This window comes from Schistocerca gregaria, chromosome 4, assembly GCF_023897955.1.
Source record: "Schistocerca gregaria isolate iqSchGreg1 chromosome 4, iqSchGreg1.2, whole genome shotgun sequence".
NCBI classification, from domain to species: Eukaryota; Metazoa; Arthropoda; class Insecta; order Orthoptera; family Acrididae; genus Schistocerca; species Schistocerca gregaria.
In genome coordinates, this window is record NC_064923.1 from 326,500,300 (window position 1) to 326,518,732 (window position 18,433).

General features: G+C 39.5%; 1 protein-coding gene across 7 annotated transcripts in view; it reads right to left on the reverse strand.

Annotated features, from left to right (window-relative positions):
- Positions 1–18,433, reverse strand: part of LOC126365733 (multiple PDZ domain protein) — a 2,074,088-nt gene that overhangs the window by 1,695,842 nt on the left and 359,813 nt on the right. For all 7 annotated transcript variants that reach the window (XM_050008182.1, XM_050008180.1, XM_050008184.1 and 4 more), the window contains 4 exons: positions 8,768–8,941; positions 6,098–6,317; positions 912–1,003; positions 306–515 (listed from right to left, as the gene is read on the reverse strand). In XM_050008182.1, coding sequence (XP_049864139.1) covers positions 306–515; positions 912–1,003; positions 6,098–6,317; positions 8,768–8,941 — 696 coding nt within the window. The remainder of the gene's footprint in view (positions 1–305; positions 516–911; positions 1,004–6,097; positions 6,318–8,767; positions 8,942–18,433) is intronic.

Genomic DNA, 18,433 nt, shown 5'->3' on the forward strand with positions numbered 1-18,433 from the left:
CCAGAAATCATAAATGTTCAGTGATAATTGCAAAAAGCAGGAATTAAATTAGTAATATGCACAATGTCAGCCAGCAACTGCAACCAATACACCTTGGCAATGTCAAACAACATGTGGCAATATGTATGTGTGTACATAAATAACCAATTTTTCTTTATTAATTACTTTGGCAATTTGAAGAGTCAGAAATGCTCACTTTAAGTCACATAACAATGAGACAGTAAGTTATGTTGGCAGTAAATTATGATCATTAACCTGCAAGTTTGTAAGGTTGTAAGGTGCATACAATTCTGAAAATAACTTACCGTGCTTACTGGGTACTGTGGCAGTGATGTGGCAGAAGGAGAGGATGGCGTTGGTGGTTTCAGTTCGCTATTTGCAATTGCTTGTTGCAATTGCTCAAATTTAGGACCCCTCAGGTACCTTTCAAGACAGAGTCTTACTGTCTGCCCTGTGTTACGAAGCATTTCAACTGCTTGGTGATTGTTGTAGCCCTGGAGTGATTTCCCATCAACCTGGAAGATTTTATGTTTGATGAATACAAGAGCTTTCAAAGAATTCCTCAATGTTATCAAAGCGAACTCTTCCCCCAATCAATACTGAACACATGTAATTACAAATGCTCAGTCTGACAAGAAAAAATACCACAAAAATCCTCTTATTTCAATTTACAGAAAACAAAGAAAGCCAGTTTTTTAATTACGCTCTGTCCTCCTTTTTCTTTTTTTGCCACCTTTAGTTTTCAGAATGCTGCATTACAAATAAGACCCATATTCTCACTTCTATGGTGAGACAATAACATAGCATTGTTAATTAAAACATATATTTCAGATCAATTGTGTTAAGGTAATTTGAGCAGCCGATGAATACAACATGCTCTGAGATATAGCCAAGTGTAACAACTAACGTACCTCAACAATTCTGTCATTTACTTGAATCTTCTTGCAGAGATCTGCTGCACTGCCTTCACTAATACTCTTCACAAATATTCCAGATAGTTCCTCTGAAATAGGAGTGAAAGTATAAATGACATAAATACAAGAAAAATGCAAAACATTCTCAGCTTATATAAATCTATAATGACTGTGAGAGTAAAAATACAGCTAAACAACAGGTTGTGTACAGACACTTCACAAGGAAAACATTATTAGATATTATGGTTCCCTTTCAGCAATATGAAAAAAAGCCTTTTCAGATCCGTTTATCGTTACACTGTACAAACAAGCCAGAATTGTGCACAACAGAAAAACTGAATGAGGATGCACTATTTCAAACAGAATTGTATGGGAGGATACTTGGGTTTGGAGGCTTCAATCTCCATCCTGTCATACTTCATTACCATTACTTTAGGCTAGAGGTCTCCAAACATTTTAGCCTAAGGGCCACACGGGCTCTTCCACTAAGTTCCAAGGGCCAAGACTTAGCTACAGTCTGTCTAGTTTCTCTCGAGGCCTAATATCCGAGTACTGCTCAGAACTCCTTGGTACAATCCAGAAGTTTTCGTGATGCTTACCATTGCTGCCGATATTTACAAGCTGACACTGAGTGGCCTACAGTAATCATTAACAGTGAACTGCTTATTTTTTAACCTTGAGCTGTGGTCTTAATTTCATTTCATTTCATTGTAACACCCTTCCATCCTGTTACCTCTGTGTGTCATTAATATCATTGCAAGTGGTCAGAACATAGCAAGAGCTGCATATCGTATTAGCATTGCATGATATCTTCCCACTGCTACATTCCTCGCCACATGGCATCAGTAGCGGTTAACTCCTCGTTCACGATCACTGCTGGCATGGCTCAAGAAAAGTTGGACAGACTATAGTTCATCATGCCAACATACTGGAGAGTTGAATTATGCAAACATTTTCATTTCTGAGCTAGATGACTGAGATATCTATGGCACACAGAGCAGGGGTGGATTCCATTCTGCAATTCCTGTAGGCTCCTACAGGCAACTGTACAGGTCATTTCACTGCAACAGTGATAGCCAATGCATGTACTGTGTTTTATGTATTGTTACTACTTCCAACAATGCTGAATGTATAGTAGTGATGCCTTCCAGAGACTAGGGAAGTTAAGAGCATGAGTAGACAATCTTGCGGGTAGTGGCAACATAGGCAATCTGTAAAGCAAAATGTAGTGGGACTAACGCGTTTTGTGACTACAGTTTCTTAGTGAAGACACAGTGCATTGAAGAGTGAGTGTTTAATTTATTGAAATTGTCCAATAGATAAATTCAGTGCAATTTTTTACTCAGAACTCTTGCTCTTAAAACTATTAGCTGGCATCACTTTGACTTGCGTTTGTGTGTCTTTTGTGTGGATTTGTGTAAAATATGGGAAAGAACCAGAAGATTGATAGTGAATGAAGAAATTTTAAAGAGGAATCGGGAAACCAACATTTCATGATTGAGTCAAGTAATAAAGCAATTAAACAATAATGCCCACAAAGAATACAATACAAAACATCATTATGAGACTAAACATTCTCAGAGATACTCCAAATTTACCAAAAGGCAATGGTTAGAAATATATGTCTTTGAAAAGCAGTTTGAAATACAAGAATATACTGTTTAAGCAAGTATATGCTGAACAAGAAGCAGCAACTCTTGCTAGTTTCTGCATGGACACTCAAAAGCAAAACCTTTTACTGAGGGTGAATTAATAAGGGATTGCATGATTGCAGTAGTTGAAGAAATGTGTCCAGATGAAGCTAATTTATTTAAAAACATCAGTTTATCAGCAAACACTGTGGCTCAAAGATTAAATGATATTGCTGAAAATATATTAATTTATTTTTCTCAGAAAACTCAACACTTAAGAGTGGTTCTCTTTGGCTCTGGATAAGCCAACAGGTGTTTCAAATACTGCACAGGTGTCAATTTTTATCTGATGGATAAACAAAAATTATGAAGCGAATGAAGATCAAACAAAGGAAAATCCAGGATGGAATAACGAATGTAGTATGAAAAGGCCAGTCTGCTACTCACCACATTGAGGAGATGCCGAGTCACAGATAAGCACAACAAAAAGACAATCAAACAAGTAAGCTCTTGGCCAAAAGGCCTTCATAAGAATTAGCCCCCCCCACCCACCCACCCACCCACCCACCCACCCACACACACAAAAGCACACGCGCAAATGCAACTCTCGTGCACGCGCACACACACACACACACACAAGTGCACAGTCTTTGGCTGCTGAGGCCAGACTACAGCTTACTGACATTCGAAGCATTCACTGCACAAAGTTTTTAGAGCAGAAAATGCCGTTCAGAAGATGAATATTCAGAAGTTTCTTCTGATAATTTCAGATATTTGTTTGTGCATGAGATTCAAAATTTGTTGAAAAACAGACCTAACATTATTATTAATTCAATTTGTAGTGTATACAGCTATTGTCTTATGGACATTTTTAATAAATTTGTGTTAGTTAACAATGCTAAATCAGAATTGAAATTCACAAACAGGTACATTAAGGGAAAGGATTACCATGTGCTGGCAAAGACAAGATCATATAACATACTTGTAGAGAATTTGCAATAACGTTGCGGAAGCCTGGGCAGTGGTATGGATGACAATAATCATGGCATGAGGCACACTGCGATCAGTACAACTGACTGAATACAGTAGTGTCAGAGCTTCTACTTTACAGAGCAGCAGTTTATAGGAGAATTCATGACTTAATGTTCCTTTATAGTGGCCGAAGAGACTGACCAGGTAAGAAAGTGGATTTTGAAATGGTTGGTGAAGACTGAAGAAATGAAACTATAAAGACTCTACATATGAAACACTGTTCATTAAACGAGTCAGTTTCTTACACTTTCTTCAAGTCATTGTGCGAATCACTCGTTATGAGAGGTACTTGATAAGTAAGGTTCAAATGCAATTTAAAAAAAAAAAAAAAATATTGCGGTCTGGATACCATGAATGTCTGACCTGTTACCTTGGGCTGTATTGACTGTGTTCACTGGCTGCAGTTCGGAGAGCCCTACTTTAGACAAATGCGGGGGAGGTTCCAATATAAGGCAATGGCTGACCACCAGTCTCAACATTATCAAATTACACCTGTGTGTGTGTGTGTGTGTGTGTGTGTGTGTTTGTGTGTGTGCGTGCGTGTGTAAAATACTACAGCACCTTCAATATACTAGTAAAAGTGATCCACTGTTGAGAGAAAACTTCTACTACCACTATTACTGCTGTTGCTACCACCAACACCACCACCACCACCACCACCACTATTATAATTTATGAAACAGTAAATGCTATAAGAAATGCCAGACATAACTCCCACACTTGAAGATGTCAGTCTCTCTGTCTGATACATGCAAATAGAGAAGTTGCCATATTATTAATTTCTCTTCACTCGCTGTTAAAGCTAACACTGCTCACTGGTCAAGTGGTGGTCATTACAAGTAACACTTTGTTTGAGTTTTACCGAGAAGATCATCCATGGCTTTGCAAGCCACTGTGAGAAAATTAGTGGAAACTTTATTTCTATTGCTTTTCTTAACAGTTCACTAGTTTCATGGTAGTGTATGTAGACTTTATACACTAATACACAAGTACATTCTCTCATTTACATCTATTCTATCCTTTTGTCATTTGCTGTGAGGCTGCATTGTTGCTGTATACTGCAATAAATAGTGTAAGTAAATATTCTTTTAACTGTCCCAGTGCCAGTCAAAAGCCCACAACAAAAATAAAGCTGAGAAAAGGCAAGCTTGTTGGCAGTACTCAGAAACCAGCAGGTGTGAGAGGTGTGACAACGAAGCACTTGATGCATGGCTGCCAAGTCTTACATGTAGCAGGCAAAGGCTTACATGTTAGGCCAACACTTCACTAGCTTCCCCACCCTCATCAACATGTTTGACAAAATCCACATATGCCTGTGTACAATATAGAGAGATTCGCCATAAATTGTAAACCCCCTGGTTTAGTTCAAGTTCACTGATCACATATTAATGATAAAGTTCAAGATCAAGAGATCTAATACTTATCTTCCTGGGCACTCATCACCTTTCCTTAATATCAAATTCATCACCTCTGATAGTTCCCGACACATGACTGCTCATATGAAAGCACCAACTACCAACAATACTTTTACATCAATAGCTGTTGACCCCATAAATAGCCTCATCATGATGCACCTGCAGTTATAACCAGTCCTATTACCATTTCCTTTAAATGAACATCCTGCTACCCTTTCACAGTCAGAAACTACTGCATTACTTTCCACATGGGGTCCAAATATTACATATCCCCCCCACCCCCACCCCCACCCCAAAACCTTACACGCAGCCACACTAAACAGCCGAAAATGAGTAAATGCTCACCTGACATTTAATATCCTGTCAAAAGTGAGGTCATTTAAAGATGGAACAAAAGCTCAGATGGGGTCAAGGATGGGGGAGGAAATCAGCTATGCCCTTTCAAAGCAACCATCCTGCCATTTGACTGGAGCAATTTAGGGAAATCACAGAAAACCTAAGTCTGGATGGCTGGACATGGATTTGAACCATCATGTTCCTCAATGCAAGTCCAATTTGCTAACTACTGTGCCACTTTGCTTAGTAACTACATTTTTGGACGAGGACTACTAACTCATACTCTCTCTCTCATAATCTACCACAGCTTTGACCAAAATGCAGCCTCTAAAAAAATAGAATTGTATTACCTGTTAACCTATGACATATTCGTGTACATTCCCACTTCAACCCTTTGCCCTATGCCACATCTTCATGAAGACCACATATTTCAATATGTCTGCTTGTGTCTGTATATGTGTGGATGGATATGTGTGTGTGTGTGTGTGTGTGTGTGTGTGTGTGTGTGTGTGTGTGTGTGTGTGTGTGCGTGGACACACATCCTCTCATCTTTCCCTCTCCTTCCCTCTTTCCTGACGAAGCAACTGTGGGTTGCTAAAGCTCGAAATTTTGTGTGTGTTTGTGTGTTTTTTTTATTGTGCCTGTCTACAAGCGCTTTCCCGCTTGGTAGGTCATGGAATCTTTGTTTTTAATATATTTTTCCCATGTGGAATGTTTCTTTCTATTTTATTTATAACATATACTCTTAGGTACTCTAGATGCAACTTACCTTTCTCGCATACATATCCTGCTATTGTTATGCCAAGCCCATGGTAATCTTTTTTCAATTCAACACTGAATTTTTCCATCTCTGGCAGAGGAGTCTCAAGAGGCATCATATCCATAGTTAGGACAGGAAGAGATGTAGGACCCACCATCCTGGGAGGTATTGGAGCAGATCCAATTGGAACTGGATTTCGCACAACGTCTACAACAAGATTTGGCTCTGGCTGTAAGAAAAAGTGGAAGCATACAATAAGTAAAATAAGATTACTGATTAGACAGTATAAAAAGGGTAGGAGAAGAAGAAAAGAAAGCTTTATACATCGCCCTCGCATAATGAAGTGCACTGCAATGAAATAGACTTAGATTAGTCCCTGTAACAGTTGAGGAATTATCAACAGAATATTCTCGTTCCTTCATCTTATGTAGAGCACCACAAGCTGTAATTTTTATGCCTTCTATCACTGCCTGTGCTGAACACGTCCTCTGTTTCTTTAACAATGTGACAGTGTCCCACATTTACTCATTTCATTCACTTATATACCCAAATATTATGCATCAGTCACTGTAATATATAAATGACCTAGCAGATAGTGTCGGAAGTTCCATGCGGCTTTTCGGAGATGATGCTGTAGTATACAGAGAAATTGCAGCATTAGAGAAAATTGCAGTGAAATGCAGGAAGATCTGCAGCGGATAGGCACTTGGTGCAGGGAGTGGCAACTGACCCTTAACATAGACAAATATAATGTATTGTGAATACATAGAAAGAAGGATCCATTATTGTATGATTATATGATAGTTGAACAACCACTGGTAGCAGTTACTTCTGTAAAATATCTGGGAGTATGCGGGCGGAACGATTTGAAGTGGAATGATCATATGAAATTAATTGTTGGAAAGGTGGGTACCAGGTTGAGATTCATTGGGAGAATCCTTAGAAAATGTAGTCCATCAACAAAGGAGGTGGCTTACAAAACACTTGTTCAACCTATACTTGAGTATTGCTCATCAGTGTGGGATCCGTACCAGGTCGGGTTGATGGAGGAGATAGAGAAGATCCAAAGAAGAGCGGCGCATTTCGTCACAGGGTTATTTGATAAGCGTGATAGCGTTACAGAGATGTTTAGCAAACTCAAGTGGCAGACTCTGCAAGAAAGGTGCTCTGCATCATGGTGTAGCTTGCTGTCCATGTTTCGAGAGGGTGCGTTTCTGGATGAGGTTCAAGTGGCTCTGAGCACTATGGGACTTAACATCTTAGGTCATCAGTCCCCTAGAACTTAGAACTACTTAAACCTAACTAACCTAAGGACATCACACAACACCCAGCCATCACGAGGCAGAGAAAACACCTGACCCCGCCAGGAACTGAACCCGGGAACCCGGGCGAGGGGAAGCAAGAACGCTACCGCACGACCACGAGATGCGGGCTTCTGGATGAGGTATCAAATATATTGCTTCCCCCTACTTATAACTCCCGAGGAGATCACGAATGTAAAATTAGAGAGATCTGAATGCGCACGGAGGCTTTCTGGCAGTCGTTCTTCCCACGAACCATACGCGACTGGAACAGGAAAGGGAGGTAATGACAGTGGCATGTAAAGTGCCCTCCGCCACACACCATTGGGTGGCTTGTGGAGTACAAATGTAAATGTAGATGTGGATGTAATCTGAAACCATGCAAGTAATAAAAATCTTTTTCTAGTACCATTCTGCCATTAATAACCACTGAGCCACAGTGAGAGACAACTGTGTTAGCACAAGTTTCATGTCAGTAGTTGTGTATGAATGGTCAACATACTATACTAAACAATAACATTTTGAGTAAGAAGAAATTGGAACAAGTTAACAATGACCGTGGTTAACACACAGCGAGCTGTTGCACTGTGTACTCTGCTATGAAGCACTCATTTAAAGAGCGAAAATTTAACAAATTTAAAGAATTAACTCAGTGCTTAATTTCACTAGGTTACTCCTGAGACATGTCTACAATACTTTACAAAAATGTATGTTCAAACTGATATAAACATTGTAAAAATTAATTAAATAACAGAAAGTACTTCATCAACAAAATTAACAATACATCAAACTGAAGACAATCTTCTACTTATTGGTAACAGATCATCAGTAATTGCAGCATGTTTGAAGCATACAATATATATATATATATATATATATATATATATATATATATATATATATATATATATATATATATATATATATATATATATCACTGTTCAGTAATCACAGAGGCACACTCATGAGTTTTATTTCCTGTAGCATCGAGTGGTTTTGTACATCCAAATACATGTCACTTACTGAAAAAATGCTCAAAAATTTAATTCTGCCCAGATGATGTAAAAAATATTTTACTAAAACAACTTGGATGTGGTACTTCAAATCAGAAAAACATAAATAGCGGATTATAAAATACAGCTTTGAATTCCACAGGAATTAACAGTGTAAAACTAATGTTCCTGTGCAGTTCAATACAACTACTTATTTCTAAGTTGCCTTTTCTTCACAGAGAGTAACCTACACAAAGTTCGTTTCAAACCTGTTAGTTTAACTCCAACTCTCTAAGACACTGCACTCTCTAAGATAGATCAAAATTCTCACACAATCAAAACTAATGGCAAACAAAACAAACATCTCAATCAACCATGCAACTCACATGAAGTTCTAATTCGGAGCCTTGCTGGTACATGAAAGGATTGTCATACGAGTCCAAAATGGGAGTCTGAGTGTTGAATGTTTCTGGATATCCATTCTGCACAAGATGACGATCAAGCTCCTCTGGATCACCAAGGATCTTGGTTGGAACAATAGGTGCATGACTTCCCAAAGCCTGTGAAATAGCAATTTGTGTTCTAAATTAAAGATCATGTACTTGCACAGTGCACTACAATTCTTTATTTCTTCACAGTGTCACTGACTAACTGATAAAAACAGAAATAGCAAAAATATATTTATTTCATACATTAGTGTTACATACATTTTCCAAGCAAATATTCAAATGCCAGCTTTAAATAGTAGCATAATAGTACTCCTATTGTAAAATTTCTTTGTGTTTTATCACATCATTACAATGTGAGAAGATCCTCTCCTTAACTGTCTTGTTGAATTATAAAGCCTTTGACAAATTTGTCTTAATTTCTTGAAAACAATTTCTTTACAAAATCAGAGTGCAGTTTCCCATAGCTTATTCCAGTTGCAAAAGAAGCAAAAAGAATGATCAGGTTTTAACACATGATGATGACAATGACTTTACAGATGGAGCATAAGTTCAGACTGAACAATGATGGGAAATGATATCATCCATGTCCTTCTCAAACGAACCATCCAGGCAGTCACCTCAAATGATTTAGGAAAGCCTAAATCTGAAAAGCTAGACAAGAATTTGAAATGTGCTCCCTCTGCATGGGTGTCCCATGTTCTCACAACTGCACAAACTTGGTCAGTAATCCTCACAGAAGTTTTAGAAATTGTTACAATTGGTATAGTACTGGACAGTGAAAACACCTTCTGTGAACACCAACCCATAGTTGAATTTGGTAAAGTTATTTTCCACAACCTTTGATAGAATAAAACTGCCCATACACTTCATTAACATGTATCTTCAAACAAGTATTTCTCTAAATTGTGAGTGAATTTATCCAAAAATTTGGTAGTTACACACTTTCTTCACAACAGGGAACTTGACATTAATGTATCATCCAACAGAAAAGTGATCTCCTATTCATTTTCTGTGCTACTGACAAAAGTTATATTACAAGGGGCATTCAAAAAGAAACAAGCTTGGGGCATAATTACAGAAACCAGTACCTGTATGTTAGAAATATTGAATCTGGCTGTTGAGACACTTGTCCCACTGTGACACAAGGTGGAGAATGGCTGCATTATAAAATTCCCAGGGCTGCATGAACAGGTGGACATTGTCATCCAAGGTGAATCGTTTGTCCCTCAGAGCCTTTTTAAGGGGACCAAAAATGGTGTAACCACAGGGAGAGAGGACCGGACTGTATGGAGGGTGGCTGAGAACCTCCCATTTGAATTTCTGCAGGAGTGCCGCGACTATGTTGGCCATATAAGGCTTTGCATTGCTGTGGAGCAGAATGACCCCACAGATGATCTTGCCTGGTCATTTTGATTTGATCACTTGGCGAAGGGTGTCAATGTTTGTGAGTAACGCTGGGCGTTCACTGTTGTCCCATGCTGCAGGGAGTGAATCAGAAGGGGGCCATTTTGGTCAAAGAAGAATGTCAGCGTAGGGGTAAACGATTCACCTTGGATGATGGCGTCCAGCTGTACATGCGGAACTGGTTAACATCGCAGTCCCGGGAATTTTATGAGACAGCCATTCAATGCCTAATGTTACAGTGAGACAAGTGCCTCACAGCCAGGATCAATGCTTCTAACATACAGGAACTGGGTTCTGTAATCATCCCTCTGGCTTGTTTCTTTTTGAACATCCCTTTTATATTGGACAAGGTATTCATTCTGTCAGTTCTACTCATACCTATTCGATGTTGGTGATTAGATCCTTGTGTCACACGTCAGATCACTATGTCTGTTTATATTTGATCCACTATGTTACTAATGGATAAAATATAAACAGACATAGTGATCTATGTTCCTGTATGTTAGAAGCATTGTAGCCATGTATGGAAGTGAAACGTGAACAATAAATAGTTTGGACAAGGAGAGAATAGAAGCTTTCGAAATGTGGTGCAACAGAAGAATGCTGAAGATAGATGGGTAGATCACATAACTAATGAGGAGGTATTGAATAGAATTGGGGAGAAGAGGAGTTTGTGGCACAACTTGACTAGAAGAATGGATCGGTAGGTAGGACATGTTCTGAGGCATCAAGGGATCACCAATTTAATATTGGAGGGCAGTGTGGAGGGCAAAAAATCGTAGAGGGAGACCAAGAGATGAATACACTAAGCAGATTCAGAAGGATGTGGGCTGCAGTACGTACTGGGAGATTAAGCAGCTTGCACAGGATAGAGTAGCATGGAGATCTGCATCAAACCAGTCTCAGGACTGAAGACCACAACAATAACAACAATGTCAATCTTATTAATGACTACATTCTAACTGAAACCTGTATCACCTGGATGTTATGTACTGTCAAGACAGCAAAAGAAGTGATATATGAGAAATTATTGTGGCATTATAAAGAAGTGGCTGAAACGATTAAGTAAAACCTAGGAAATCTCCATGATGATTACATTGTAGCCAAATTAGTAAGTTTACAAAGTAGCTCTGTGGAGGGTATGGGCCTGAATCTTGGATTGAATGGGAATGTGAGGGCACACATGCTCATTGTCAATGTTCTAGTTGAGCACATCTGAACACCACAAGAGAGAATCAATGTGTCATGTACCATGCACACCATGACCCGTTCACATCACCGTGTGCCATCCCAGAACAAATAATGGACACACTGCAACATTCTGTATCATCCCACAACATCTGTAAGAGACCAGCAACAGGGGGAATTGGGAATTACCATACCATGCGTTGGCTTCCACTGAAAACAGAACACAAATGGCTGCTTTTAGAGTGGTGCCATGAGTGGGACGCATGGACAGTTGATGAATAGTGTCACACTGAATTCAAATATGAGTCTCAGTTGTGCACTATCCTGGATGACCACCATCACAGAATACGGCAATGCCCTGGGGAGAGGTCCCATTCTTCCACTGTTTTGGAAAAGCACAGCAGTGTTACACGAAGGGTCATTGTGTAGGAGCCATCACGTGCGACTTCATGTAACGGCTGGTAGTGATTGAGGGAACTCTGATGGCACAGTGGTACATTAAACACGTCCTGTATTCTCACATGACAGTATCGTGGTGCCATTTTTCAACAGGACACTGCTCATCCAGAGATAGTACTTGTCTTTATGAACTGTCTGCATGACATTGTGGCATTCCTGTTGTTAGCAAGATCCTCAGATCTGTCCTTGATAGAACACGTGTGGGACAGATTGGAAATCAAATCTGTCCTAATGCCAGTTGCCACAGCTGTGAGCCAGCTTGTCTCAGACGAAGACACCCTTCCCGAATGAATCAGTGCATGCATTGAGGCTGGAGGGAGTGCAATTTAATACTGATTAGTGGGTTCACATTGCCAAATTATTATTAACTTTCACTTGATTTTGTAATCAGTGCAATATCATATCACATACCCTTTCAACTCATGATGTTTCATTTAGTTTCCTCCTCTTCCTCCTCCTCCTCCTCCTCCTCAGAGTGCCTCACTGTAGTGTATTATTAACAAATACCTGAATGGCAAAATCTTCCTCTTGAGTAAAAGAAGTTAATTACATCCTCTGTGTTCAAGAATGAGAGGGGAAAGGATTGTAGAAATTATAGAGGTGTAAGTGTGACATGTTCAGTGGCTATGCTTTATGGAAGAACATTAAGAAACAAGGAAAAAAACATATTAAAGAAACAGCACACTGAAATAGGCTCAATGTCAACTGGTGATGTGTAGCTGGTATTTTCATACTTAAACAAAGGAAAACTATATTTAGAGAGTAGAATGAAAAACCAGTCCAAGTTGCAAATTTTCACTTTTTATTCATTCGATGACTAGTTTTGTGCCTAGGCCCATTTTCAAATCATCGCAACGAAGTCAAAATAGCATTTCCAAAGACATCAAAAATGAAGAATGAACATTTATTGTGCATTTTTGACATCATCAGAAATGCCATTTTCGACTATCTTGATGATCTGAAAATGGGTCTCGGTCCAAAACTAGTCATCAAATGAATAAATAGCATTCTTCTGATTAATAGAAGTTGCTGACCCCAGCTATTCCACAATCCTGGAAGTTTGTTGGATCCAGAAAGGTTGAACTGTGAATTTAACTTTAACAGACTGAGAAAATGTATGTCACACACTGCTATTATTTAAGATGTAGCTGAAAATGTGGAAACAGCTGTGCGTTAATACTATACATTAATGTAAACAACCTCAGGTACGCGGATGATATGATCCCGTTGGCAGAAAGTGAAGAAGAACTGAGAACACTCTTGCTGAAGGTGAAAGACAAAAGTGAAAAGCCCGGTCTTAGGCTGAATGTGAAGAAAACGAAAATTATGGCAACTACACCTACCAATTCGTGGGATGTAGCAGGAGAAGAAGTGTCTTGATGATCTCTCCATTGGCAAAAGATTTCGGAATAGTCGCCCATTCGGATCTCCGGGAGGGGACAGCCAAGGGGGAGGTTACCATGAGAAAAAGACTGAATAATCAACAAAAGGATAATGTTCTACGAGTCAGGGCATGGAATGTTAGAAGCTTAAATGTGGTAGGGAAACTAGAAAATTTGAAAAGGGAAATGGAAAGGCTCAATCTAGATATAGTAGGGGTCAGTGAAGTGAAGTGGAAGGAAGACAAGGATTTCTGGTCAGATGAGTATCGGGTAATATCAACAGCAGCAGAAAATGGTATAACAGGTGTAGGTTTCGTTATGAATAGGAAGGCAGGGCAGAGGGTGTGTTACTGTGAACAGTTCAGTGACCGGGTTGTTCTAATCAGAATCGACAGCAGACCAACACCGACAACGATAGTTCATGTATACATGCCGACATCGCAAGCTGAAGATGAACAGATAGAGAAAGTGTATGAGGATATTCAAAGGGTAATGCATTATGTAAAGGGGGACGAAAATCTAATAGTCATGGGCGACTGGAATGCAGTTGTAGGGGAAGGAGTAGAAGAAAAGGTTACAGGAGAATATGGGCTTGGGACAAGGAATGAAAGAGGAGAAAGAGTAATTGAGTTCTGTAACAAGTTTCAGCTAGTAATACCGAATACCCTGTTCAAGAACCACAAGAGGAGGAGGTATACTTGGAAAAGGCCGGGAGACACAGGAAGATTTCAATTAGATTACATCATGGTCAGACAGAGATTCCGAAATCAGATAGTGGATTGTAAGGTGTACCCAGGAGCAGATATAGACTCAGATCACAACATAGTAGTGATGAAGAGTAGGCTGAAGTTCAAGACATTAGTCAGGAAGACTCAATACGCAAAGAAGTGGGATATGGAAATTCTAAGGAATTACTAGATACGTTTGAAGTTCTCTAACGCTATTGATACAGCAATAAGAAATAGTGCAGTAGGCAGCACAGTTGAAGAGGAATGGACATCTCTAAAAAGGGCCACCATAGAAGTTGGGAAGGAAAACATAGGTACAAAGAAGGTAGCTGCGAAGAAACCATGGGTAACAGAAGAAATACTTCCGTTGATTGATGAAAGGAGGAAGTACAAACATGTTCCAGGAAAATCAGGAATACAGAAATACAAGTCACTGAGGAATGAAATAAATAGGAAGTGTGGGGAAGCTAAGACGAAATGGCTGCAGGAAAAATGTGAAGACATCGAAAAAGATATGATTGTCGGTCGGAAGGACAGACTCAGCATATAGGAAAGTCAAAACAACCTTTGGTGACATTAAAGGCAACAGTGGTAACATTAAGAGTGCAACAGGAATTCCACTGTTAAATGCAGAGGAGACAGCAGATAGGTGGAAAGAATACATTGAAAGCCTCTATGAGGGTGAAGATTTGTCTGACGTGATAGAAGAAGAAACAGGAGTCGAGTTAGAAGAGATAGGGGATCCAGTATTAGAATCGGAATTTAAAAGAGCTTTGGAGGAAATAAGGCAGAAGGGGTAGATAACATTCCATCAGAATTTCTAAAATCATTAGGGGAAGTGGCAACAAAATGACTATTCACGTTGGTGTGCAGAATATATGAGTCTGGTGACATACCATCTGACTTTCGGAAAAGCATCATCCACACAATTCCGAAGATGGCAAGATCTGACAAGTGCGAGAATTATCGCACAATCAGCTTAACAGCTCATGCATCGAAGCTGCTTACAAGAATAATATACAGAAGAATGGAAAAGAAAATTGAGAATGTGCTAGGTGACGATCAGTTTGGCTTTAGGAAAAGTAAAGGCACGAGAGAGGCAATTCTGACGTTACGGCTAATAACGGAAGCAAGGCTAAAGAAAAATCAAGACTGTTCATAGGATTTGTCGACCTGGAAAAAGCGTTCAACAATATAAAATGGTGCAAGCTGTTCGAGATTCTGAAAAAAGTAGGGGTAAGCTACAGGAAGAGATGCGTCTTATACAATATGTACAACAACCAAGAAGGAATAATAAGAGTGGACAATCAAGAACGAAGTGCTCGTATTAAGAAGGGTGTAAGACAAGGCTGTAGCCTTTCGCTCCTACTCTTCAATCTGTACATCGAAGAAGCAATGATGGAAATAAAAGAAAGGTTCAGGAGTGGAATTAAAATACAAGGTGAAATGATATCAATGATACGATTCGCTGATGACATTGCTATCCTGAGTGAAAGTGAAGAAGAATTAAATCATCTGCTGAACAGAATGAACAGTCTAATGAGTACACAGTATGGTTTGAGAGTAAATCGGAGAAAGATGAAGGTAATGAGAAGTAGTAGAAATGAGAACAGCGAGAAACTTAACATCAGGATTGATGGTCACGAAGTCAATGAAGTTAAGGAATTCTGCTACGTAGGCAGTAAAATAACCAATGACGGACGGAGCAAGGAGGACATCAAAAGCAGACTCGCTATGGCAAAAAAAGGCATTTCTGGCCAAGAGAAGTCCACTAATATCAAATACCGGCCTTAATTTGAGGAAGAAATTTCTGAGGATGTATGTCTGGAGTACAGCATTGTATGGTAGTGAAACATGGACTGTGGGAAAACCGGAACAGAAGAGAATCGAAGCATTTGAGATGTGGTGCTATAGACGAATGTTGAAAATTAGGTGGACTGATAAGGTAAGGAATGAGGAGGTTCTACGCAGAATCGGAGAGGAAAGGAATATGTGGAAAACACTGATAAGGAGAAGGAACAGGATGATAGGACATCTGCTAAGACATGAGGGAATGACTTCCATGGTACTAGAGGGAGCTGTAGAGGGCAAAAACTGTAGAGGAAGACAGAGATTGAAATACATCCAACAAATAATTGAGAACGTAGGTTGCAAGTGCTACTCTGAGATGAAGAGGTTAGCACAGGAAAGGAATTTGTGGCGGGCCGCATCAAACCAGTCAGTAGACTGATGACTAAAAAAAAAAGCAGGAGAAACCATGGAGGTAGTGACAACATTCAGATATCTCGGTTCCCAGGTCTCTGCTGATGACGACTGCAACCACAAAATCCGGAGATGCCTGTTGCTCGGTAGACAGGCGATGTCAAACCTTGACAAGGTTGTAAGGTCCAGAGATATAACACTAGCAACAAAGATCCGTATTGTGAGGGCTATGGTCTTTCCAGTATTGATGTATGGATGCGAGACCTGGACCATTAGAAAGGCTGAACGGCGAAGAATTGACTCTTTTGAATTGTGGTGTTGGAGGAACTTCTTAGAGTTCCATGGACTGCAAAGAGAACCAACAGATCAATATTGGAGCAAATAAAACCAGATTTCTCCCTGGAAGGTCTAATGTTAAAACAAAAGCTGACCTACTTTGGACACACAATACAAAGGCATGCCTCGCTGGAAAAAACATTAATGTTGGGGAAGATAGAAGGAACTAGAAGAAGGGGACGTCAGAGGATGATATGGATCGATGGCATCACAGAAGCAATGTGTTCCAACCTGGAAGGTCTACGGGAGAAAGTGCAAGACAGGAAAAAGTGGAGTGATTTGGTTCATGGGGTCACAAAGAGTCAGAACCAACTAAACGAATAGAGAAAGAGAGAATGTAGTTAGAGCCTTACTGTGTGAAGGCACCAGCTCTGTGAAAGTGAGTAACATGTAATGAGTGGAATTACAAATTAGCAATGACCTACAACAGGGTTGTCCCTTAGCTCCTCTGTTGTTTGAAACTTATCAGGAAGAAGTATAAATGACATGTAGAAGTAAAGGTATTCTGATGGTCTGATGGGAGTGTCAGCAGGTGGTGGCAAACAATACTCTTTTTCAGTACTGACCAGATGATAGTTTCAAAAGATAGTGACAATTATTGCAACCAAGGTGATGGAGTTCTCTGAAAAACACGACTAGTGGAGTTCAAAAATAGATACAGTACATGATAGTGGGTTGTGATGAACAGCACAATTTGAATACAGCGAATTTTAGAATTAAATGTTGTTTTGGTTCTAAATATCCATCCCCATCAATGGAAGAAGCATAGAAGAGATTTAAAACATGCACATAAAAGAAGGTTATAGTTATGCAAGCTTTTGGAGCGAATGGCTCCTTCTTTCAAGAGAAGGGCTGAAGGGGAAGGAAGAGGGCTGAAAGATAAGGACTGGAGATGTTTAGGAAAAGGGGTAGATTTCGGAAAAGTCACCCAGAACTATGGGTCAGGAAAGAGTTTCTGGACAGGATGAGAAGGAAATTTAAGTGTTAGGAAGTCTTTATGAACATGTATTTCTCTGGAGTAACCCACAAGTTACAGGCAACTCAGGCATGAGGAGAACAGAAGCTTTTGAAATGTGATGCTATAGAAGAATGCTGATGATTAGATGAGTAGATCACATAACAAATTAAGAGCTTCTCGAGACGGAAAATCTTTCCTTTTCATCCCATCCTGTAAGTCTCTCCTGACTCATGGTTCTGGGTGACTTTTCCAAAATGTACACCTTTTCCTAAACCTCTCCAATTTTTTTCCTTCAGCCCTCTTCCATCCCATTCAACCCTTCTGCTGGAGGAAGGAGCCACTGGCTCCAAAAGCTCGCATAAGTACAAACCTCCTTTTTTGTGCACATTCTGCTGCCGCTTGGTGAGTAGATTTTTTATCCATCCAGTTAAATTATATTGTTAAAAATGGAATATTTTCATTGTTAAAAAAATATTATACATAATGCTATAGTAGACAATAGTAGTGCCATTTATTTTGGCACTCCCTCTGAGTCAGAAGCCCAAGAAATGAGGAGAGAGAAAAAGATCTACTACTTTTGAGGGAAATGTATTACAGGAGACAATAAAGAGTTCAGAAAAATTATATAAGTGGAAGGGAACAAAGTGGAATCTTTTGAGAGGAAGAGGTTACTATGGTATGATCACATAGAACCAACTGAAGAGGATAAAAGTGGAAGTAAGATGTGGAGGTGAGTGCCAGAAGGAAAGAGTAAATAAATTCAATCCCATAGAAGAAGTTTGACAGAAGTCATGGTAACTGCAGACTCCATAAATCTCGGGGAGGGGGACCCTTTGATAAGAATGTAAGCAATGGGGGGTTGAAAAGTGAGAAACAACATTAGCTGCAAACAATTCACAAATATGTATATAATAATTAGGAGCTTATTGCTTGGTTTACCTGTTAC